This window comes from Clytia hemisphaerica, unplaced genomic scaffold, assembly GCF_902728285.1.
Source record: "Clytia hemisphaerica strain Z4C2 unplaced genomic scaffold, Clytia hemisphaerica genome assembly, whole genome shotgun sequence".
Lineage (NCBI taxonomy): Eukaryota > Metazoa > Cnidaria > Hydrozoa > Leptothecata > Clytiidae > Clytia > Clytia hemisphaerica.
This window is the reverse complement of record NW_027103512.1, coordinates 397,200-420,790: the sequence shown is the minus strand read 5'-3', so window position 1 is coordinate 420,790 and position 23,591 is coordinate 397,200. Positions and strand designations below refer to the sequence as shown.

At 35.4% G+C, this 23,591-nt stretch overlaps 3 protein-coding genes across 3 annotated transcripts; 1 reads left to right on the top strand and 2 right to left on the bottom strand.

Annotated features, from left to right (window-relative positions):
- Nucleotides 1-829: 829 nt before the first annotated feature.
- LOC136799230 (uncharacterized) lies at nt 830-5,457 on the bottom strand. Its single transcript, XM_067055918.1, has 3 exons — nt 5,262-5,457; nt 2,212-2,556; nt 830-1,808 (listed from the first exon to the last, which is right to left on the bottom strand). The coding sequence occupies exons 1-3, from the start codon at nt 5,331-5,333 to the stop codon at nt 1,401-1,403; spliced, it is 825 nt and encodes a 274-aa protein (XP_066912019.1). The 5' UTR covers nt 5,334-5,457; the 3' UTR covers nt 830-1,400.
- A 1,247-nt stretch (nt 5,458-6,704) lies between these two features.
- LOC136799229 (vascular endothelial growth factor receptor 1-like) lies at nt 6,705-19,584 on the bottom strand. Its single transcript, XM_067055917.1, has 18 exons — nt 19,524-19,584; nt 18,979-19,293; nt 18,188-18,508; nt 17,825-17,963; nt 17,440-17,567; nt 16,800-16,990; nt 16,461-16,584; nt 15,666-15,971; nt 15,149-15,481; nt 14,258-14,539; nt 13,673-13,833; nt 13,420-13,570; nt 12,967-13,116; nt 9,960-10,261; nt 9,187-9,380; nt 8,475-8,718; nt 8,039-8,217; nt 6,705-7,338 (listed from the first exon to the last, which is right to left on the bottom strand). Exons 1-18 carry the CDS (start codon nt 19,582-19,584, stop codon nt 7,209-7,211), a joined length of 3,711 nt encoding a protein of 1,236 aa, XP_066912018.1. The 3' UTR covers nt 6,705-7,208.
- On the top strand, nt 11,280-12,769 carry LOC136799181 (opsin-3-like). Its single transcript, XM_067055867.1, has 2 exons — nt 11,280-11,284; nt 11,678-12,769. Exons 1-2 carry the CDS (start codon nt 11,280-11,282, stop codon nt 12,705-12,707), a joined length of 1,035 nt encoding a protein of 344 aa, XP_066911968.1. The 3' UTR covers nt 12,708-12,769.
- Nucleotides 19,585-23,591: the final 4,007 nt, after the last annotated feature.

Below are 23,591 nucleotides of genomic sequence, written 5' to 3'. Positions count from 1 at the left end.
CTTCATATTGGGGGGCTGCCCGGGGGGTACTAGGGTTGGTGAATGAGGGGTATGTGCGGACGGGACCTCCGAAAACCGACCCTTAGAGAGACCAAATTTTAGTGAAAAAGTGACCCTTAGAGAGACTTTTTCGAAAAATTTTCTCTGATTTTCAAAAATTTCCTACCCTTAGTGGGACTTTTTTGTAATTTTTTCTCTCAAAATCAAATTTTTTTTCTAAAAATCGTGATTTTTCCCACCCTTAGAGAGACTACTTTGAAATTTCCTGATTTTTGTAACCCTTAGAGAGACTTTGAAAGGTGAAAAACCTGCCCCTTACCGTCCGCACATACCCAGCACCTATTTTTGCCTAAGGACCCCCCCCCCGGGGGCTGAAGTTTAGTGACACCGCGAGGGCCAACCATGGTTTGGCCCGAGGGGGGAAATTTTTTAGATTGCTTAATAATACACTCAAAACATGCACATAAAAGACAATTGTGACAAATTAAAAAAGAAAAACTTTGCATTTTGCAAAATAACCATTTTTGAAAAAATTATTAGGGGGGTATAGCCCCCCCCCCTTGCCCCCCAGTTGCTACGGCACTGTATAGTATTTGGTAGACAGTACACCAGATAAAGGCTAATGGGGATGGAAAAGGTCCTGTTTAAATGGCTGGGAATCTTTAAACCTTGTAAAGCTCAGGAATCCATTGAGAGTCTCAAAATGTATTGACAATACAAGCGAAGATCGGAGTTCTGTCAGTTTAGCAATAGAGATGAAAGTCTTAGTTTATTTTTATTCCCCGGGTTTGATTTTTGAATATTGCTTTAGAGTGAATCGATAAGTCTTTAGGCGGATTCTTCATAATTTTAGAGGTTGAATTATCATAAAGGCTTTACAAAATAAGGTTTTAAAGTATAACAAATTAGCTACGATATAAAACTACTACAAAGTAAATAGGCTTTATCAAAAAAATAAATCACGAGCATCTCTAGTTAAATTTACACAATGTTTTTCAATTATCTCAAATAATATTCTATTACATTCTATTAAAACATGATTTTCAATGTCGGTAGCAAAAGGATATAGCCGATAAAGTAGAATCTAGGATGTTGCGCGGCCCATGTGATTTTTACAAAGCCGGATTGAAAGTAAAATTTATTGCCAGATTACGAAAAACGTAGCATGCGAAAACAAAAGAAACACTAGATTCAATCCGTCGTCCGAGTCCCGGCGTAAATTTTAAGACATAACTTTCTCTTGCGTGGGAAGGGTTGAAGATTTGCTCTGTTATTCGGCTGAATCTCATTGGCCAGTAGGGTTAGTAGTATTTAGATTAACAAAAGCTGTACTTTATAATAATTTGAAATTTGAAATTTTCCTTCCCTCTTTTCTATCTTAATGATTCCAGCTATCACAATTAATAGAGAAACATTAAAAGTATCGAAGGGACAAGAAGTTCATAGATAGCCGAAAGACCAACAGCTGATGACGGTTTAGGTTTTGTTGACGTGTCCTTGTAGACTAATGTCAAGTTATCATTCTCCTGCACTTGGTAACAAGATATTCCGACTGGAGATTGCTTTCCATTGATGTCAAACATCCAGTATAGATTTTCAGATTGGTTGTTTTTCACGTCACAAACTTCAGTAACAAAAGCTCCAAAATCTCCCGTGGTGTATTCGAAGTTGTAACATGGTGTTGTGTTTGTGTTACCAAGTTTGAATGCATTGATAGCGTAATACCAATCATCAAATGTGACATTTAATGGAGCTGGGTCTGGTTTGTCGATTGCTTCAAACTGCACTCGAAGTGTGGCTGAGACTTTCTAGAAATCGGTGAAAACTTTTAGCTTTAGGAATTTATTGGAAGCATTGCGAAAATTAATATTCAAAATACTTTTTATCAATAGGCATCATAGAATGCCAAAAAAATATCCATTATAGAATCAATAAATCATGGTTATTCTTTCTCCAATATTTCTACTGTCTGGCAGACTTTCGGTTTGTAATTCTCATTCATTATCAGTATCTCAATCATTGAGGCAAATTGAATGGCATTACTTGTGACAAAAATAAACTTTGTTTTAAAAATAGATAACCGAAGAAGGAAGATGACCAATCTATTTTGTTAATTTGAACCCTGTTCTTAAAAGTTAGGCGAAGCACTTTCACTATGTAGATTCGGACAAAAGTTTTTAAAAATTAACACATGGCATCAATTAAACTTACTTTCGAAGGTGGTTGTGGCTTATGTTGTACATGTTTATAAACCAATGTCAAATTATCATTGTCTTGAACTTTGAGACAAGAAACTCCAACTGGTGCTTCTATTCCATTCACCAAAAACATCCAATTCAAACCGGCTGTGAAGTTGTTTTTCACGCCACAAACTTCAGTGATAAAAGCTCCAAAATCGCTTGTTGTGTATTCGAAGTTGTAACATGGTGTTGTGTTTGTGTTTCCAAGTTTGAATGCATTGATAGCGTAATACCAATCATCAAATATAAAGTGTAATGGAGCTGGATCTGTTTTGTTGATGGCTTCAAACTTCACTTGGAGTGTGGCTGAGATTTTCTAAGTGTAAATACAAATAAAGTTGAGCTTTCCCATTCATCATTTCTAGCTTATTGCCAAGTGCAGGTCTTCAAAGATTTAGTAACAGCAGAAGGTAGCAGAACAAGACAGTTAAGTAAGATAGATATTTATTTTTTGTTTGACCGAACCAATACCTTAAGGGAACTAATTTTTGTGGTTGACACCCATTTTTTGCCGAAAATCTTTTATATTTCTAATTCATGTTTTCTTGAGGTTTTTGAGGATTTTTAGTGAAAATTGCATTTCGCGGGACTATTTTTCGCGCTAGACACCCAAAAGCCTAAAAATGTTCTTAACATGTTCATATTTTCACCATGCTGTGAGTATTTTTGCCCATTTTCCTAAGAAATCGGGTGTTTTAAAGTTCGCAAAGCCTTAAAATGTTATTAACTTGTTATTGATCTTTTTGCCATCGGGGCCTTTTTGTTCTTATAATTTTTTCTTATTAAAAAAACGTGTACTAATCCTTCCAACAGACCTGGTTGGTTAAATCTTAAGTTACTGTACAATTAGTGCTCTGACTGATTGGAAAATCAGGGGAAATCTACATGAGGTCCTTTTTCAGATTGTTGTAGTATACAGGTACAGTATCTGTACGTAACGTAATAAAATAGCGGTGAACAATACCAAATTACGAGTGAACATTTGAAAAAAGTCGTATTGATCTAATGGGATGAGCTGGAGTTTTTACAAGATACTTCACTAATTGGTCATTTAAAGTGATAACGATGACGCGTTCTTTAGAAAAATTAATAAGATTCTTTTATTACATCTTAACGACCAACCAAATCAAATAAGAGCTTGTAAAAACTCCAGCTTGCCCCGATCTAATAATGTCATTTTGTTTTGATAGGGGTATTTCACCTTTACCATGGAAATAGTCGAACGTGCGCAACGCACTGGGCTCAACTTCAGTGGCTTCAAATTATTCATAGGCCCAATTGTAGACCCCCAGATATTTACCCAATGAACAAGTGTGCCAAATTTCAACCAAATCCAACCATTTTGGAGGCCTGTAGGCTGCTTCAAAGCTTTAGCCTCGTTTTGGCAAAAAACTCGTCCCCAGGCCCCAAAAATCTAAATTTTTGAAAAATGCAAAAGGCACCCCCAGATATTCACCCAAGGAACAAGTGTGCAAAATTTTAGCCAAATCGAACAATTTTTGAAGTCTCCAGGCTGCACCAAAGTTTTAGCCTCGTTTTGGCGAAAAATTCGTCCCCAGGCCCCAAAAATCAAAATTTTCAAAAAATGAAAAAAACACCCCCAGATATTCACCCAAGGAACAAGTGTGCAAAATTTCAGCCAGATCGAACAATTTTTAAAGTCTCCAGGCTGCCCCAAAATTTTAGCCTCGTTTTGGCGAAAAACTCGTCCCCAGGCCCCAAAAATCAAAATTTTTGAAAAATGAAAAAAATCCCCCAGATATTCACCCAAGAAACAAGTGTGCAAAATTTCAGCCAAATCGAACAATTTTTGAAGTCTCCAGGCTGCCCCAAAGTTTTAGCCTCATTTTGGCGAAAACTCGTCCCCAGGCCCCAAAAATCAAAAATTTTGAAAAATGAAAAAAACACCCCCAGATATTCACCCAAGGAACAAGTGTGCCAAATTTCAGCCAAATCGAACAATTTTTGAAGTCTCCAGGCTGCCCCAAAGTTTTGGGACATACACACACACACACATTCTCAGATTCTAACTCAACTGAAGTTGAGAATAGAAAACTCTACTGGAGTTTGGCTAAATTAGAACATTTCAAGTGAGACGTATATGAGAGGGGATCTATCTAACAAATCCTGCATTACTAAAAATAGACAAAAAGAACGACAAAAAAGAACGACAAATTTCATATTTCGCCGTCCACAACATCGAACGAAAGTGACTGTACCACCCCATGGAGGTATAAAGAAAGACAGGAGATGAATTTGTCGGTAATTGGTCGTTAAAGTCTTTTGATTTCTTTTATGTAATAAATCAAAAGAAATTCTAGGCTCGCCCGATGAAATACGACTTTTTAGTAGAACTCAAGTTTTCTCTGAACATTCTTACTATCAACATCGAAGATTTCTAGCCTCCTAATATACGATAATAAAATAAAATTTAGCTCCACGAAATAAGTTTGCGTTCAATTTTGTCATCCATTAAATTTTGTTTTGAAAAGATGTTTTCTCCAGCCAGAAAATTAAAAGTTCTTTATAAGCACACACAATTTCAGACCCAATTTGTAGACAAAAAGTCGCTGGAGAATTTTGGAGGAAAGTATTAAGCAATAGAGTTCACCTTGAAGAAAATGTTGATCGAAAAATCTTGTCATTTGATGAAGGATTGCAAAGTTTACAGGCCTTTTTTAATCCAAATATTTTCTTACACCAATGTCAGAAACAATGGATCTCGTCTCATCTTATTTCCACACCTATCAACAAAAGAGCTCATTAAAAATGCACGATATATGAGATTATGAGCATGCATACCTCGTAATTTTTTTAATCGTAGGGCGAGCATGGTTACAATAGCATACTTCTCCTGTTTCTTTATACCTCTATGACCACCCCTACGGATTCATTTCTCTTTGTTTATAACGGGAATTAACGGTATTAAAGTGTTTTGTGGGATGAAAAATGAACCAGTTTGTAAGAATTTACAATGGGGTGGCAAGGGAAGCCTTTTAAAGGATGAAAATGATTTCTTACCTTGCTCTCCACATTTGAAGCTGCAAACAAAACCAAAGTGATTGCTAAAACAATAACACCCATTCTCGACATCTTGTTTTCAAGGCTTGATTTTTGTCAGGAAATAAATCAATGTATAGTTTACCTACCAAGATGAATTTCTCTTGTCGTCGAATCTTGAGCTTGACTGAGAAAATTTACTAAGGATGTTTATTTACAGCTTTTGAATAAGGAGGAAAGCTAAACTTTTGCAAAATGTTCAAATAATGATTTATTTCGTAGAAACCCCCACTCCCTCATCTCCTATTGGTCAAAAACTTCATTAGGTCGATATCTATTGGCTTGAAATTACATCATTATATGATTTTATTGCTGACGGAGGTTTTTTCTTAAGTCTCAAGTAGACAAAATGAAAGATTTTAAATGAAGTGATTATAGATGAGAACTTTATTTTATAAGAACCAGAAAACAGAGAAAGGTCGGCAGACTATGGCAACCGCAACTAAGGGCAACTAGAGATTTCTTTCTCATAACTCGTTTGGAAATAATAAGCCCGAAAATGAGGATGATCTCAAACCATCCGAATACCACTTTGCATTTCATTTCAGACATCATACTATTTTGTTGGATATTAGCTTTTGGCTAGAATCGAGGCTCACTTTCTTATATAAATTAGTTCGAATAAAAAATAGCTGATAATGATGATTAAGGAATAACAGAACCAATTTATGTTAAAATCTGATTAAAATTTGTTTGCCAACTGTAATCAACAACTACATTACTGTACAGACGAGCATTTTCTAATCAAGGAAGTTTAAGTTTGGGATTGATTCAAATAGTGTCTTAGTGATTTCTAAGCGGATTTAAATACCAGCACAGAAAATTCTTTAAATTCTTTTGGAAGGAGGTAAATCCCAAAAAACATACGAAAGTAAGATACCTTATCGGCCAAAACTTAGTCGGCCCTAAGTGACTAAACTTTGGCTTGGTGACTAAAATTAGGGCCGACTAAAAATTTGGCCCCACTAAAATTTGGGCCCACTAATGATTAAGGCCGACTAAAATTAAGGCCGACTAAAATTAAGGCCGACTAAGTTTTGGCCGATAAGGTATATCACCAAATTTCGAAAAATAGGCTGCGTGAACAATAAGAAAGTGCTAGATTAACCCATCATTTTCATAGTTGGGAGAAAACTCTACCATTTACAGCTTCATAATAAATAATAACAATTTAAAACTGGAGTACAGGGATGCATAATAGTCAGAGTTCCCCTTTATCAGATTTAAAAAACCTTCAAATTGGCAAGTATAGTGGAAAGGTAGAGCATTCGGTTTACTGATAGGGTTCCTTCCTTTTTCGAGCTCCAGTGGCACGTCCCCGTCGTTAAGTTCAGCACACCCGGCGTGTTAGAATCATACCCTTTTAATGAAACCATATAAAAGAATCTTATCGAAAAGATGGCATGCAGTTGACTAATTTCATTTCGAAATTCGTAAAAATAAATACTATATTTATAAAATTGACCATATAAAAACTATATATACAATCTTGCTTTTGAAGATAACAATTAATTAAAACAAAGAACTTTACACGTAAGAAAGTTGTCATCCAAATATAGGTATTTCTGTCGATAGCGTGGTGGCAGGATGGGCGCCTCTGATTACTAATTTTGGATCCCCTTAGCTTGCTTTTCCAGATTTGGTCGACCTAAAATGCAACTGATTTCTGTGGCTCCTAAATGCCAACCATTTAAATGAGACAGGGTTTAGTTTTTGCTATCAAATTCACAGTTTATTTTCGATAATCCTCGGGGATGGAATGGACGAGAATGGAAGAGTAAAATATGAGAGTGAAAAAAAATGTTCACTATGTTCAATAATAGGTAAAGCCTCATCCTCCCTAGCCATCCCTCTTTCACTATGAATCTTTTTGCCCTAAAATTGTTCATATTCCCATTGAAATATTCATTATAAATGAGTCTCTCTTAGATTATCATCGTATGGCGTATCACCGTTCAAATAATCAACCCCATTCGATGAATCTAATAATGGTATGTGTGCCGGTTGAAAACCATTGCTTCTTCGATTGTTTGGTGCACTGAAAATGAAAAGATAACATTAAGTTCAATTAAGTCGAATTATTTTCCCATCATAACAGATTTGAATATCTCTAACACCCTATTAAGACAAGCCAATTAAGGAGAAACAAGCAACATGCTGAATGGGCCTACCTGATGATGAAAGTTAGATAGCAATACGAGAAGAAAAATGAAAAAAATCAGTCAGTCAATAGTTCCGGCTTCAAAAATCAATTTTATTGAAAATTAAAACATGCTTGATGGTGGGCATTGCTATTAATAATGTTTTTGAATGAAAAAACAACTAATTATAAGGAAAAAGCCCAATGAAAATCCAGAAAAACGGCGATTTCCGGCATATTTCCGGCACTTTTTAGGTATTATCATTTTACATCATTGTGCCAAAAATCAGAAAAAACTAATGAGCCAATCCTGAGAAAAGTTGGTAACAGACGGACGAACGGACATCGGTTAATTTATAGGACCTCCGAGGTAGGTCCAAAAAGAATGAATGAACTCTCAAGGTTCATTGAAATCAAAGACGTTCTTTTCGACGTTGTCTGTACACAAACCCGATATCTACGGCTAATTTCAAAATTCATTGCCGTAGAGGATGTCACTACGCTACGATAATCGTGAGATGGTACAGAGTAAGTTCAATGCAAATGTTTTGATTTTATTTATAATATTTAGAGCCATATGAAACAAGAAGATAATTACCTTCCATTTAGAGCACCACTATCCAGTAGCGGTCGTTTGTATGAATGCTCATCTTCGTTTGAATGTTGGTCACTATACTGTTCTTGATCTCCATCCGTAGCTTCAAGGTAGAGACGTGATTGGCGGACGTTTCCATCTTCGAAATCGTTCGGCGTCAGATCAATATATTGTGAAGCATACTACAGATAATAAAATATACTTATTTAAGTTCCTACTGCTACTAATCTCATAACAGATCACCACACTCTGCTCTAAAGGAATATGGTGAATGTGATGACATGACCTGGTTGTCCAACCAAAATAATCAAACCCACCTTGCTTTTTGCTTGAAAATAGAAGCAAAAGCGACGTTGGTCGTAATGGTTATATGTTAATTTTTGAAGAAGGTTTTTGCTGGTCAACTGTTCATTCAGTACAATAAAGTTTGTAAACTTACATTTGGAGAGTTTTCTTGCATTATTGAAGATAATTCTTCTTTAATTTCTTTAAAGGAAGGACGATTGAAAGGAACTTTGGACCAGCATTTTAACATCACTTTATACACACTGATTGGACAATGGTCAGGACATTCCATTCGTCTTTCACTATCCAAAAACTTCATCAGGTTTTCAGCTGGTAGACCAGGGTATGGTGAACCACCGAGAGAATAAATTTCCCAAAGAACAATTCCATATGACCATCTAGAAAAAAAGAATTGCATTAGTATTAATTGTATTACATAAAAAAGCGGCCGTATCATGAAGGTAGCTACAGTGTGGAAGGTGGTGTTCCGACCTCTGGCCGGGTCATATCAAAGATTCCCAAAATGGTTCTTGATGCTCCTCTGTTTGATGCTCGGCAACTAGATGAAACGAATCAAGGGTAAGTGGAGATATCTAAGAGAAGGAGTGGCGCCAATTTCTACCTTCGGGTAAACAAATAAAGCAATACGAAAATCCACGGCGATCTTTTCTCCATACTGTCTCATGAACTATTTTTCAGTCACTCAGGGCAATATTATATTACAAATGTTATTTTCGCATTTTGGAATCTCAATTGTGTAATTGTGAGCAATAAAGATTGGCAAGAACTATCAGAGATATTCACTGAAAGAAGTCCATTCAAAATGTTCTGCTGAAGTGCATGAGACTTTTATTATAATAACTTACACGTCAGTCAAGGAATTGTAGATTTTATCTTTGATGGCTTCAGGTGGCATCCATTTGATGGGCACAAGTCCAGATGTTTGTTTCAAATAGAATTCATCATTGATCAGGTCACGTGCTAAACCAAAATCTCCAATCTTCATGGTGAAATCAACGCTAACCAATACATTGCGCGCTGCCAAGTCCCGGTGGACACACTGTAATGAATGTGAAATAATCGAGCAAAATAATTTTAGAGGGATCTCTACCGAACCTTCATAGCAGCTAAGTGCACCGTCATTTTAAATCGGTGTAACATTAGCCACTGATTTAAGGGCTCAAATGAGGTCAAAATGCTGCTAGAGCAAATGGCAGTTTTCAATTTGTTATATGGCCTCCCAGCGGTTTGCGTGAATGTGTGAATAGGCATTTTCGGTTGCGTGAATGCGTGAAAATTGAAATAGAAATGCGTGAATTGATGAAATGATGAAACTTGCGTGAACGTGAAAATCTACTTTTTGATTGCGTGAATGCGTGAATCTGGGCTATTTTGTGCGTGATTACGTAAATTTTCCCTTTTTTCCACTGATTATGTGCAGTTTTCCCAATTTTCCGATTTTCTGAAAAATAGGGTTATTGCGTGAAACTCGAGGAAAATTTGCACGATTGCGTGAAATGAGGGTCCGCTGGGGGGCCTCTTCTATGAAAAGCCAGTTCCATTTTACCCAGGAGGAATAGGTAGCACAAAAAAAATTAGTCATCCATAGTTGTTTACATTAAACAAAAAATAAACGTACCTTTCTTGATTCTAGAAATTCCATTCCTTGAGCAATATCAAGTGCAATTTTCAACATATCCACATTTGTAAATTCATCGCTCATATCTTCTTTGTGTTTTTCCCAAACATCTTGATAACTATCTCTTTTCGAACGTAAGAAAGTGAGTAAGTTACCATGGAAACAGAATTCAAGAATGACACGAAGTTTTCCTTCCAACGTACATGCTCCAAGAAGGTTAACAATATTCTTGTGTTGTCCGACATGAATGAGGATTTTGAGTTCCGATGCCAGATCTTTGTATTGAGATGCATCAGATTCGTCTGAAGGGAAGAGAGAATTTGATTAAAACTTAAAATTTGATAGAAATATATCCTTTGAACGACTCACTCACTGACCTTTATATATCCCTGGACCAAGCTATATCCGCCATCTTTGATCGAAGTTTTTTTTAATTGGTACCCGTAAAGAAGCCATTGCAGTGTTAAAAATTAACGTCTAACGGCGCTACATCGCATCATCAAAAGTTTTCGAGGGAAAGTAGATCTAGCGCTCTCGTAGCCTATACTAGACGTCACCCACGTTTTTTCGTCACCACCTTTTTCAATTTTTTGACGTCACTTTCAACTCTTGCAGTAGCAAAATAATCGAATTTGCGTCAAAGCACTTGAAAGGCTTCTTTTTTTTGAAAATCGTCAAAGTGGAACTCACTAAGAAACGAGATGAAAAATCCCGGTTTTAAGTGAGGTGCTCGCTAGTGCTCTCGATGCATTTACACCGCTATTGAGTAGTGCCGCCATTAGGGTACCACTTTTCAAAAAAAAACTCCGATCAAAGATTTTGCTTGGCCGGGATTGAGAAACTTGGTCTAGGGTATATAAAGGTCTGTGGACTCACCTCGCCGAATTCATTCACCTGATTTTTCGTTTAAATGACTCGAATGATTTTTATGGAAATTTTAAAAGTTTGAATTTATCATCTTCGTATTGTAGAAGGAAAATTACTTTATTTTGAAGGTCATATCATTTTACACCTTAGTGAGAAATTTCGAAAACAGGTTCCTAGTTTGAAAAAAATTCTCGTCTGAGTAATTCGATAATAAATCAGCGTGTGCAATTTTTACTTTATTTACAAAGCAGTTCAGCCAATTTTGTTCATTAATGCATAGAAAAATATTCGCACCACTGGATCACGCAATAGATTTATTACATGTGATATTTATTCAGCAGCTCCATTCACAAGGCATAATTTGATGGGATATTCCTAATTTTTTTAATTTGATTTTTTTTTGCTTTGGAAAGATCACTACCACAGCGAAGAGTTGGTTCCATTTGCTACAAAATGAAGTAGGATTTCTGTTTTAGCTTTTAACCAAGATTTCTAAACAATCATTTGCTTCGATCCTCACACCTAAACCAATTTTTTGGTTAGTTTCTTAGTAATGAAACAAGTTCTCCACAAAACTATACTCAAATGAATTAGAACTTTGAAAAGGACTATTTTCAAGGTCTGGAATCTAATAATTAAAGCTTAATACATTTATTTTCGACTCTTCACTTATGTTTAGCAATAACAGTCAAATCTCTCTTTTTCGAACTTCTATAATTCGAGTCCTTCTGTAATTCGAACTAAAACATTGGTGATTCGAATCTTCCCCTATTTCGAATAAATTCCTTGAAGTCTCTTGAAGATCGAATTAGGGAGAGTCAATTGTAAAAAAACTTTTCTTTTTCTCTTAGCCCGTTACTGACCACTCAAGCGACATCACTCGATTTCACACGTGCAGAACGTTTAATCTTGCTTCCCTTTCTTACTCTCATCATGTTTGCTGCCATCTTTGGTAACTGTTGGATACTCTTGATCATCATATCACGCAAAGAAATGAGAACTCCATACTACATCCTGGTTGCCAATCTAGTCTTCACAGATATGTGCATCTCAATTGTAGACATGCCGTTAACCTTAATCGCAATCGTCCAAAACGGATGGGAGCTTGGCTACCATGCATGTCAATTCCATGCGTATTCAATCGCTTTGTTTTTCAGTATGAATATCACAACTATTATTGCTATGACGGCTGAGAAATATTTTTCCTTGGTTCACCCGTTGAGTAGATTTGTAACACAGAGGCGTACATTGTCAGCTGTTGCAATCATTTGGGTTTTCGCTGTTATTTTTGGTGGTCTGCCATTCTTAGGTTGGGGTCGATACATGTATAATAAATCAACTTTCTCCTGTGGATTGGCTTATCCAGAGAATAGAGAGGATCGACTTTTCTACTTAACAACAATCCTGATTCTAAATGTGATTCCAATAGTCTTAATGGCGTTCAGTTACTTCAGAGTCAACCAAAGCTTTCGGCAACACTCCAAAAAGATGCGTAATTTTACACACGGTCAATCAACTTACTTGAACGTACTCAGACTACAAAAACATTTAGTGTTGATGAATTTTTTAACCCTTTTGATATTCATCGCTTGCTGGTTACCTTTCTTCTTGTTCCTGATGTTGGCTATAGGGATCAGAGACATGTATACCCTACCCCATGGTATAGGAACGGCAGCCTACATCTTTAGCTACTCTGGCTCATGTTGGAACCCTATCCTGTACCTGACAATGAATGCGAAATTTCGCTATGAAACTATCAGTCTGGTAACTGCAGCTTTTAAAGCAGTTTGTTGCAGGTCAAATGTTCTTAAAATATGGACACGTAAAAGAAATGATGAGTCTGCAATTCAAGAAAGTTATAAAATAAAACGATTGCGCTAGTCAAGGTTTTATACAGAGACAGAAGTTGTTTTCATGACACTTATTTTTAATTGCTTAAACCTATGGAGATGATGTAGAGTATACATCATACAGGTGTTTTCTCAGAAAATGTTACTTTGGAAATACAAATCAGGTACAATTTGCTTTAGACGTTCACCTATATTTTTTGGAGTTTTGCAAGTCAGAATATAAAAATGTAGGCTTTTACAAAGAATATAACTTTAATGCAAGAGAAAGACGACATTATAAAATAACAAACCTTTCAAAGTTTTCACAGCAACCAATGTTTTTTGGTATCCTTCATTAGTCTTTCTGTTTTTTCCAATCAACCTTGCCAAACATCCTCCTTCATTTCGGAAACGTTTTCGTCGCTTTGTCGCTTCATTGCTTTTATCACGTGCATCGATTTCTAGAATAGAAGAACATTTCATATAAACAGTCATCTTTTCGGTATCATCTTACACCAAAGCACGCTTTTCATTCGTCATGTAATTATATGGTTGATTAATTAGCTTAGATTTGTAAGGGACGAGCGGGGCGATGTAAACAACTATAAAAAATAACATTTCATTTTGCAGTTCAAGATTCTGTCAGGCAGAGTACGACTGACGTCAAATTTTGTCTAAAACGTAAGAGATTTCACAGGATTCGAAAAGTTGGGCATCTATCGATAACGTAAGAAACTTTTCTTATTCAGGACGAAACATCATACCAGTGATTCCCTCAGCTTCAGCCAACCATACTTCACCAAAAGCACCTTTACCAAGAGACTTGATGAAAGTCAGTTTTTGTTGTGGAAATTCCCAAGTCATATCGTATGGCAGTTCGTTGCTTTGATCGAACAATGAACGGTCTGGGTCGAGCTAAAAAGTAAAAAAGAATTAAAGTTGCAAATCTGATAATTCCAGTGTAATTACCCTGTAGACGGGGCCATGTAATGTAGGAAAATGATCATTGAATCTTACCACGAAATTAGAGTTCGGTTTCAGGTAAGCAGCATGTTTCTTCTTCAATCGTCTCTTATACCAAAGGATGAAACAAATCATGAAAATAATCATCAGAACAAAGGCCAACGCAATACCGATGAAAATCTCCTTCAGATTGTCTGCACTTTGTGTATTTTTGTCTGTAAAAGAAATGAATAAGATTCGTGGACGAATTTCTTCAAAAAAGCCTTCAATTATTTAATCATTCAATTATTCAATCTTTTCAGTGTCATTTTACTGCGACTCTGACACTACTGTGCTATATAATATAGATTATTTGATACATTCCTCGAAATATACAATCAATCACATCGTTAAAGTCGCTTATGATTTATGCCCTATTTTTCATGCATTGAAGATTAAATGCCACTTAAAGAGAGGTTAAAGGAACGTTCTGCAATTTAATGGAGGACAAATATTCGCCAAGATAATCATTTTCGGACGAGCTTTCGCATTGTTGTATGCTTATAATGCTTATATTAAAATTTCACCCTCCTTCATACTGCAACCATACATATACAGTATTTTGTATAACATTAACACTTCTTGAAAAAACAACCTTACCAGCGGTAATCAATGTTAGGTTCATTCCTTTTGAAGTTTCTCCTTCACTGTTTTTCGCTAAGCATTTGTAAACGCCAGAACCATATCGTTGCAGGATCGTCGAATTCAATGTAGCCAAACGATTATGTGTTGTGAGTTCAGTGGAATTCCTGTTATTTGATTGGTTGATTCTGTACCACGTGACTTTGGGGTGTGGATTACCATGTGCTTTACACGTGATCTGGTCATCTAGGTCAAAACGAAATGTGACGTCACCAAGAATGGACGTAATCTCAGGTTTTGCTGTGAATAGAAATCATCTCATTAAAAACAAGAGGTCGTACTTAGATCTTCAGCTAGTTTCTCTTTAGGCCTTTTAAAGGGACATTACAGTAGTAAAATGTAAACATTGCGCGAACCACGTGTCATTAAAAAGAACAATTAAAATCACGTGTCCAAAACAAACTTGTAACACAATTGAGCAATCAAAATTAGCCATATTTGGTTTGATTTTTTATTTTGACATGTGACATTTGTTTTGATTTTGTATCCGCTGCATACAGTTTGTTTACAAATTTCGCAGGTACTGTTATGTCCCTTTAAAGTTATAGTGTAACTTACAGTCTTAAAGATAGGCAAGGTTTCTGATCTCATCAAATCCTTGAAACAAGAAGGTTTTTCTATGAAAGACAAACGAGTGCTCTAAATTGTGTGACAGCAGGTCTGTTTTGTATGAGACTCGTAAAAGCTGGCAGACAACGTTACTTTAACATCCATCTAACGTTCATAGCATCCATTTAACGTTATATGAAGTTAAAACAACTTTGTGTGCCAGCTTGGGATGAAATCACTGACGGTTAAGGCTGAATATGTTTGAATTGAATTCTGGGGGAATATAATTTATCTGAATACCTGTTATTTGTAAATTGACGATAGCACGAGCAGGCGTGCCAACTTTATTACTGGCAACACATTCATAGACACCTTCATGTTTCTTGTAATCCAATTGACAAATAACCAACTGATCGTTTTCACCAGAGATACTGTAAAATCCTTTTTTGTGTGTTTCACACTTCTCCACACTGCTTATATCATCTTTTACGGTGATTGGAGAACCAGAAAATTTCCAGATGACATCTGGTTGAGGGTTCCCAGAGACTTGACAATCCAATAAATAGTTTTTGTTTTGGTCTTGTGAAATTGTCAAGTCTTTTTCGACAAAACCAACACTAGGTGCTTTGAGTTCTGCAAAACAGAAAGAACTATAGTTTGACATTTCCGTATGGAAGCCGCCCAGCCTTTAACGATGTCATTAAACACGACCCAATTGTAAAATCAAAGTAGGATGCGAGTAAAAACATAATCCGTCCCTGCTCACATTAAATATAGTTTTTTTCAACAAAAAACACTTTACAACGATAAAACCTACCTTTCACAGTAACATTTAAGTGAATCTTTCTCAATTCACCAGTCCTAACCAAAGCTCCTATACAAGTAAACACACCATTCATTGACAGCTTAGCTTTTTTGACATAATAGGTAGTAATTCTCTGCTTATCCTCGGTGTATGTTTTAACATAGGGAGTAAATAATGCGAAAGCCAAGTGTGAAGGTGCTGTTATGGAAACATTCTTGTAAATATAAGGGTCAGAGATACAGGTGATGTTTAATGGTGATTCTTCGTTGACCATGTGAGGATTTTCATTGAGAAACCCGAATTGGATATCCTTTTTATCTGGAAAAACAGAAAATAAACAAAAATTAGTTTAAGAGATGTTGGCCTTTTTATTAGATCAAGGATTAGCCTCAGGATTTTAACAATCCTGAAAGTGTTCGCCGTATCGAAAACCGTTAAAACGTTAAATCAATTGATGATAATCGGTAAAATAAATTTTCATCCCTTGCCAATTTAGAGGTATCTCATTTCCATTGATACGAATTGCTCTTCTAATCATTAAGCGCCGTCACTCCGTAACCGTAACTTCAAATTTTCAAATATCTTTTGATTTCAAATGCTAAGAAAAATGTCTTCTATTCGAACGAGGTAAAAGACAGGGTGGCGCTCCTAGGTCAAGGTCTACCGATATAAGACCGCAGAAAATTTGAGCAATATCATAAGATGTCAGTGGCACTTTGGGTGAAAAAATAGATGACATCACGATAAAGAAAGAACGAACAAGGAATCTCTCGAAATAAAATTACGACGATATTTTCTAATACTTACTCTTTCTCGTCAATAGCATGGTAGTTGACGAATTCCCAACCTCATTCTTCGCGATACAACGGTAAAAGATACTGGACTTTGTGGCTGGTGCGATGAACGATAGTTTTGTTGTCTGTGTGACTTCCTGTGTGGATCGAAAAGATGTTTCCATAAAAGATAGAAATTGTTGCAAAATAATCTACACTCATCAAAATTTTCTGAAAAAGACAGCCTAGACTCCACACAGAAAAGTGCAAATTCAGCAGGCTGTTTCAAATTTTTGTGAGAAGGACTAAAATCCCACAATAAAAGTAGAAAATAATCACAATTGAGTTTTTTTACAATAAAATACCAACATACCCTTTCGATTAGTTTCCAGGCTGAACTGATTGGTTGACAATTTGTTTCATCTTTAATACACGTGTTCGGTTGAGATTGTAATGTGATTGAAGGTGGAGGATTTGTATTTTTGGTGAGTGAACAAGTCACTTGGTACTCTTCATCGAAGTCTGCAATGTGTACTTTTTGAAACTTCTCCAGCAAAGGTGGAGCTTAAAGTAAAACCAAAAATAAATAGTGTAGAGTGCGGTACCCAGTTGGCAAGGTTTTTCAAAGGTAGTCGTTTCCCTATATTAGCGGTTTATTTCGGAGCTCTTTTTAACATTCTAACAGTCAGTACCGAAGGGATACAACATTTTTCGATCTATCCAGTTATTTAGTTAGTCCTCAAATCAGTCAGTGCTACTGTTAACGAGTTGGCGTGATAAATTTAAAATGGAAAACTTCAACCCTACAGAGCGGCCCGTCCTTGTACCCAATTTACCTAAGAACTGAAAGTTGGTATTTGAATAAGGGATTCTAAGCAGATATTACCAAGCAGTACACTCCTGTACCAGATTTTGCCTAAGTGCTGAAATTTGAAAAACTTTGGATCAATAAAAAGATCCTATCCAGCGGCACATCCCGTACCCGATTTCACTTAAGTGACCCTACTATATACCTAGTATAGTGATGTTGATCTTCTTTAATATTTGTTGGTAACGGTTCTTGGTGTGACATGAATATTGTCCATCGTCTTTTGGATGTTGTGTTGATTGGACGGTCAAAACACATTCTTCTTTGTCGCAGCTAAAAAGAATATTTAAAAAGAAAAACTAGCTGAATTTGTATAAGCCTGATGTGTTGATGATGACAAACTCCGAAAAGCTTTACAGAATTTTCAAATTCCTGTTCAGATACAGAAAGAAAATGACAGTGGTGCTAAAACTTTAAATTTTACGATTAATGAATGCAAGGTAAAGAGGATAAAATCCAGTCCAGTTAAAGAAAATATCATGCTTCAAATACGTTCTTCCCAAACAATGGTTTTAAAGAAAATGGCGCACCTTTTTTGTTTCTTTCCATCTTTGAACCATTGAGTAACGCTAGGAGCAGGGACACCACTAGTTTGACATGTTAAAATTAGCCTCGAACCTTCTATCACACGTGTTTTACCAAGCAAGTTGATTTGCAACGGGACATCAGCTAAAGTAAAGGTTAGATTAGCGAATTTGAAATCATTGAATGTTTGGGACTATCGCACTACACCATAATATCATTTTATTGACGTTATGCCGTTGATTCAACAATAAATATTTCTTTGGTAAAAGTCTTGGTGAATTTGTTCAGATTCTTAGGACGGGAACAGGATAAAAACGGTAAAAGTTATAAATTTATTTAGACACTGAAAATTATCTTAACAAACTAACCTTTCTGATTCACCGTTATAGTTTTAGAAGAAACGTCTCCTTTAGGATATTGACGTTGACAAATATACACACCACCATCTCTGACCAATTCGAAATTCTTGAACATGAGCACTTCTATATCCAAATTGCTAATCCCTTCACTCGATACTCTGGATGAATCGACCGCTACTGGGCTACCATCTTGAGATTGCTTTAACCATGTTAAGTAGGACAGAGGCAGACCTTGCGGATCATGAGCTTCACATGTAATGTTGGCATCACCTCCACGTTCTATTAATAATTCTGTCGTGTCCGGATATAAATCAATGTCCGAATTTTGAGCTAGAAAAACATGAACGTAATCTTCAATTTTCTTAAATCATTTGAAAAGTTAAACAGTTTTAAAAACCTTTTTAAAAACTTTCACTTATAATCGATTGTTGAAACTAGAGCTACTCTGTATTTCCCCGAGCAACGGCAGGTGAAGCTAAAAAATCCAGAATGGCGCGAAGCGACGAGGCAAGAGATCAAATTGCCAGCATCGAACTATAGTCTACTTGGGGATTATTGGGGATTATTTTGCTTCAGTTAGGGACGGAGTAGCTCTATCTAGTGTTTTATATAAGATATCTGTGTGTTGAAACATGATTGACTCACTTTTGATAACTGATGAAAGTTAAAATACAAAAGACAAAAAGAAGTTAAAATATGCTAATCAAAAGTCAACATAAAAAAGATCCTTGGTAAGATGAGACCAGTCATTGTATTGTAAGGTACAAACTTTTTTTTGCTTCTGCCACAATAATACTCACGTTTTCTTACATCTAGGATCCCTTTGTTCAATGAAATTTTTTGACTGTTATTCGTCGCTCGGCAAAAATATACCCCATTGTCTTGGTCTGATATGCTTTGTATAACGAAATTTTGATCCTTTTCCACAAGTCTTCCTGGAAATGCAGTCCTGGCATTTTGTAATATATTCTGATTTTCTAGACGTACTTCTAGTGTGACCACAGCTTTTGGTTCATTGGTCATACATTCAATTGTGAAATCTTTACCAGCTTTGTGAATAATGTGAGGAATGGCGGGAACAGTTAACCATGATTTTGAAACAAATTGAAAATCACCTAGCGGTAAAATGGAAGTTTAGAAAAAAATTACAAAACTGACTTTCACAATAACTATTTCCAGGCACAAAAAAACGTTGATAGCATTATATAACGCTGACTTAACATTGGAACAACACTGTCTACCAACTAAGTCAGTCACATTTCGCTATGTCTATGGTTTGATTTTACTTTAATGGCAAAGTGAAACATTATTAAAGGATAGAGAGCGTAGTGATAAACGAACTTACCTAAAACAATATTCTGGAATATTGCAGGCGTGATCATAAGAACCACTAAAACTCTCCGCATTATTTTCTAAAATAAAAAAGTATTCAAAACTTTATTTCACAGTCTTACAGTAAGTCTACTTCAAAATCATTTTCAAGGATCCCAACTTTTCTTAAAAACAAATTTGGACAGAGTTCGGGTTGAAGTAATACAAAGTCCATATTCATGCACAACAAATTCAATATTCTTCTAAACTTTAAACATTCTTATTTTACAAACACACTATGTCGTTATGTCATTTGGTGTATCAAACATTTGCAATATAACAAAGTGTTTGCTCAAAAAACATTTCAGAAATACTCTACAACAACTGTACACTGTATTTCGTCTGTCACATGTCACAACTAACATGACAACTTTCTCTCTGCGTGCAAAACAGTTTTCTTGCACAAGTATTCTTTTCTAACAGTACATTTCAAATCCAATTTAATTACATTCCACTGAAAATGACCAATCGAAGTATGTACTAATTAACCATAATTTATCATTTAAATGTGTTCAAAACACGACTGTCTGGTCTGTAATTTATAAATGTCAAGGAAACTTCTCAAATATTTCTGATATAAAACCAAAGTTTGTCTATATGTGAATTAGCTAGTGAAAACGAAGAGGATTGGGTATTTTTTGTTTTGGATTAGTACTGATTTTTGATCGTCGGAAAGATATTTGTGAATAGAATTTTATCTAGAACAATGAGAAAAGAAGAAAATTTTTGTCTCACAGAACTGTGTTATATTAAAGAGATCATATTCTGACATACAAAATATCCTTCATAAATGTTATTTATTCGAAAGACAAAATTTCAATTTTTTTTTTCACTGATCAAATACCTTTCCTTCAAAATTCCTTGTTACTAGTAAGCTGTCTCCTGAAAAAGTCAAACTGAAAGTAAAAATATGTCTCAATCACTCTAAAAAAATCTTATTCAAGAAAAATCGATTAAACACTCCAAGAGATGTGATAAAGCATAAAGGTTCATTCTAAATTCATTTTTATCAACAAGAAATGATAAATGAAACGTTTAAAACATCAATTCGTCCTCTCTCTCATTTTCAACGACTTTGTTAGCATTATGGAAAGTCAATGATAGCTATGAGCAAATAATAAACATATGTGTTTCGTTGAGTGAAGCTTATGAGCAGTTCGAAAATCCTTTAAACAGGTCTCCAATTTCATTAAAAAGTTTGGGAAGTGACGAAAGATAGAGCAGATCTCGTGTTTTCCTGCATGTCTGTTTACATTAAAAGACCTTTTTGTTGATATCAAAATAAACACTGCCTTTAAAGGGGGGGGGGGGGTTTGTAGGGGTTCAAAATACCGTTTTCCCGTCAAAATTTTTGCTGAATCCCGGAATCCCGAAAATTGAAAAAATAATAACACCGTCACACCGGCTTGTACAGGGCAAAAATGTACCTAAATACCGTCACCGTCTGATTTTAAAATACCGTTTTCCCGTCTCTTTTTTCGTCAAATCCCGTAATACCGTACTAAAAAAGGGCCAATCCCGTCACACCGTAAAAGTACAAACCCGCCCTTTAAAAGGAACCTTTTAACTGGGCGAACCGTTTTGCCACACTGGAATTTAGACCCAATATCTTCCTGCAACTCTCATAGCTAAAACATGCTTTCATCTCTACACTATAACTTTGATTATTTTTCAAAATACTCACAGACAAGCCATTTTCACACATCAAAGGTGTCGTTTTCGTTCTTTACCCAAGACCAGATCTATATGAAAAATCAGAACGAAAATTAAACACTTAAAAAATATCAAGCAAGGTAGGAAATAAAAAATTCATGAATCCAGACGAATAAAAAAAAACTCAAGTGATCCAAATTCGGGAATTATTGTACTTTTTGCTGACGAGTAAAAAAATGTTCGATGAGGAATTATTGCATGGATTAATGACGTAATCAATGACGACATTGGAAACTTGAGGTCTCAAATTCTGGCATGAAAATTTGAACATCGTCCATTTGACACCCATCATGACGTCCATGGAACGTTCAATGAACGTCGATGTAACGTACCAGCTGATAATGGAATCAAATGCCAGGAAAAACGATAAATTTGAGATTAAGTAAAGATACTTTATTTTCCCTATCGGATAAACCCGAAAAACCTTTTCATTCATCACAAGGACAAATGACGTAATCTTTGCTTTAAATTCTTAGAATGTCAACATGAAGTCGTGATGTTTTACCAGTCAACAGCAATATTGAAACAAAACGAAGTGGGTAAGAAAAGAAGAAATCGTTTTTACCTTTTGGACGGTCCAATATTCGACCAGCAAGATAATCAGTCCGCTCAATCTTACTTTTTCATCAAAATCTAGCTGAAAATAAAAAGTCAATCAATTGTTATCACCATTACTAAAACCTTTTATAAGGTAAAGACATGGGTTATTAGGTGATTTTCTCGGTGTAGTACCTTTCAGTATTGAAATGTAGACAACCTGATGGCAAAATGCTAAAACATATAAGCTTTTTTACAAGAACCATTAGATTCTGGCTCAGCCTCGGCTGTTCTTAATTTTTTCAAGATTTGAAAGCTTCTTATGGTTCAGGACCATTGCGCGCTAATAGCGACTTACTATTGGTCCAATGTTTTGAAAAATTTTGAAGACTTTTGCGCCTAACCAATGGGAAACCGTTATCGGGGCGCAATCAGTCCTGATTAACCATGATCCATTTCGACTGTGAAATGGCCTATAGACTTTTGTTTATTTACCGTAAATCAAAAATGATCTTTTAGTTTTTTTAGAAAGCTGTGGCTAATTGTGTTGTTAAATTGTTCTGAGGTTTAAACCACAGATTTTTGTAAAACCCGAAGGACTAGATGGAGTGCTTTGGCAGAAAAGTGTGCCGTAGTTAGGTAGGAAATCCTGTCTAGGTCCCGTGACATTACAATAGAATTTTTGGTTGGTATAGAGCTTAAAGCACGCCATCTAACCTTCAGGCTTTACAGGAATCTGTGGTTTAAACCAAATTTAAGCCTCGTACTGTTTCAAGTCTTTAAAAATTTGAAAGTCTTGTTGAACTTTACAATAAGTCATAAAGCGTCCACAAATGATTTATTCTGCTCCTGCTAATTGAAAATATGGATAATAATTATCTAGATAAAACAATATTTTAGATATAGATAGCATAAGATAAATAATAAATTTCCAAAAGTTAGTAATAAATTTTAACAAATTTTACTTTTCAGTCTTTTAAGTGACTAGAAAAGTTAGGATTAAAGAAATATAGTATAACAAATTATAAAACTCAAAATCAAAATAAAGCACGAAATGAAAAATTCTGTACAGTCCATAATATGATGAATATTGCTTATCTTGAAGTAAATAAATCTATGTATGTATTTTGTATTGTACATAATAATATTTTATCAAGGTTAATATGCTAATATGTTCTTCAATGCAGACTATAATATATGATCCAATTTTATTTAAGACGAGACAAAATCAAATCATTGATCTTTGAGCAGTAAAATTTGGTTAAAAATCAAAATCAAAACTGCACTTGTGCAAAAATGATTAGCTCCACAAAAAAGGTTTGGTAAAGATTTCCCCATTAAGTGCCATATGGATAAAAAATAAAAGGCCTTTTTCCAAAACGGAAAATTGGAGACACCATCGAAAATTCTACAAGAATGCCAGTGTTTGAAAAAATGCTCTGTTACATAGTTAACATACATATTATACTCTAAAACTAAATAGAATAAAGCTCTAAGAAAAAGTGATTGACCTTAGGTCAATTTGAATTTGAAAATAGAACTAGAAAGTTTCTTGCTTGTGTCATTTGTCACGACAAATCGTTCAATTATATCATCTGGTAAAATAAGTCATGCCTTTTGCCAACGGTAAAATTGATCATAATCTTTACTCCTTTTTGAGTCAGGGTGAGCAAATGCAGCATTAATCTTGATATTCATTGTAAAAACCAAATGTATTGTCTGGTAACGACAAATCTTTACAAATTCGAAGAATAGATTTGGTAGATATTACGCAGCCAAAACCATTTTCTGC

Bases quoted from the DNA above. Each gene is read 5' to 3' on its own strand.
- LOC136799229 (XM_067055917.1), bottom strand. From the start codon at position 19,584: ATGCGGAGAGTTTTAGTGGTTCTTATGATCACGCCTGCAATATTCCAG. The intron at 19,294-19,523 runs GTAAGTTCGTTT...TTTTACCGCTAG, and splicing joins ATTCCAGAATATTGTTTTAG to GTGATTTTCAATTTGTTTCA. The intron at 8,218-8,474 runs GTAAGTTTACAA...TATTATCTGTAG, and splicing joins TGCAAGAAAACTCTCCAAAT to TATGCTTCACAATATATTGA.
- LOC136799230 (XM_067055918.1), bottom strand. From the start codon at position 5,333: ATGTCGAGAATGGGTGTTATTGTTTTAGCAATCACTTTGGTTTTGTTT. The intron at 2,557-5,261 runs GTAAGAAATCAT...ATTTACACTTAG, and splicing joins CTTCAAATGTGGAGAGCAAG to AAAATCTCAGCCACACTCCA. The intron at 1,809-2,211 runs GTAAGTTTAATT...ACCGATTTCTAG, and splicing joins AGCCACAACCACCTTCGAAA to AAAGTCTCAGCCACACTTCG.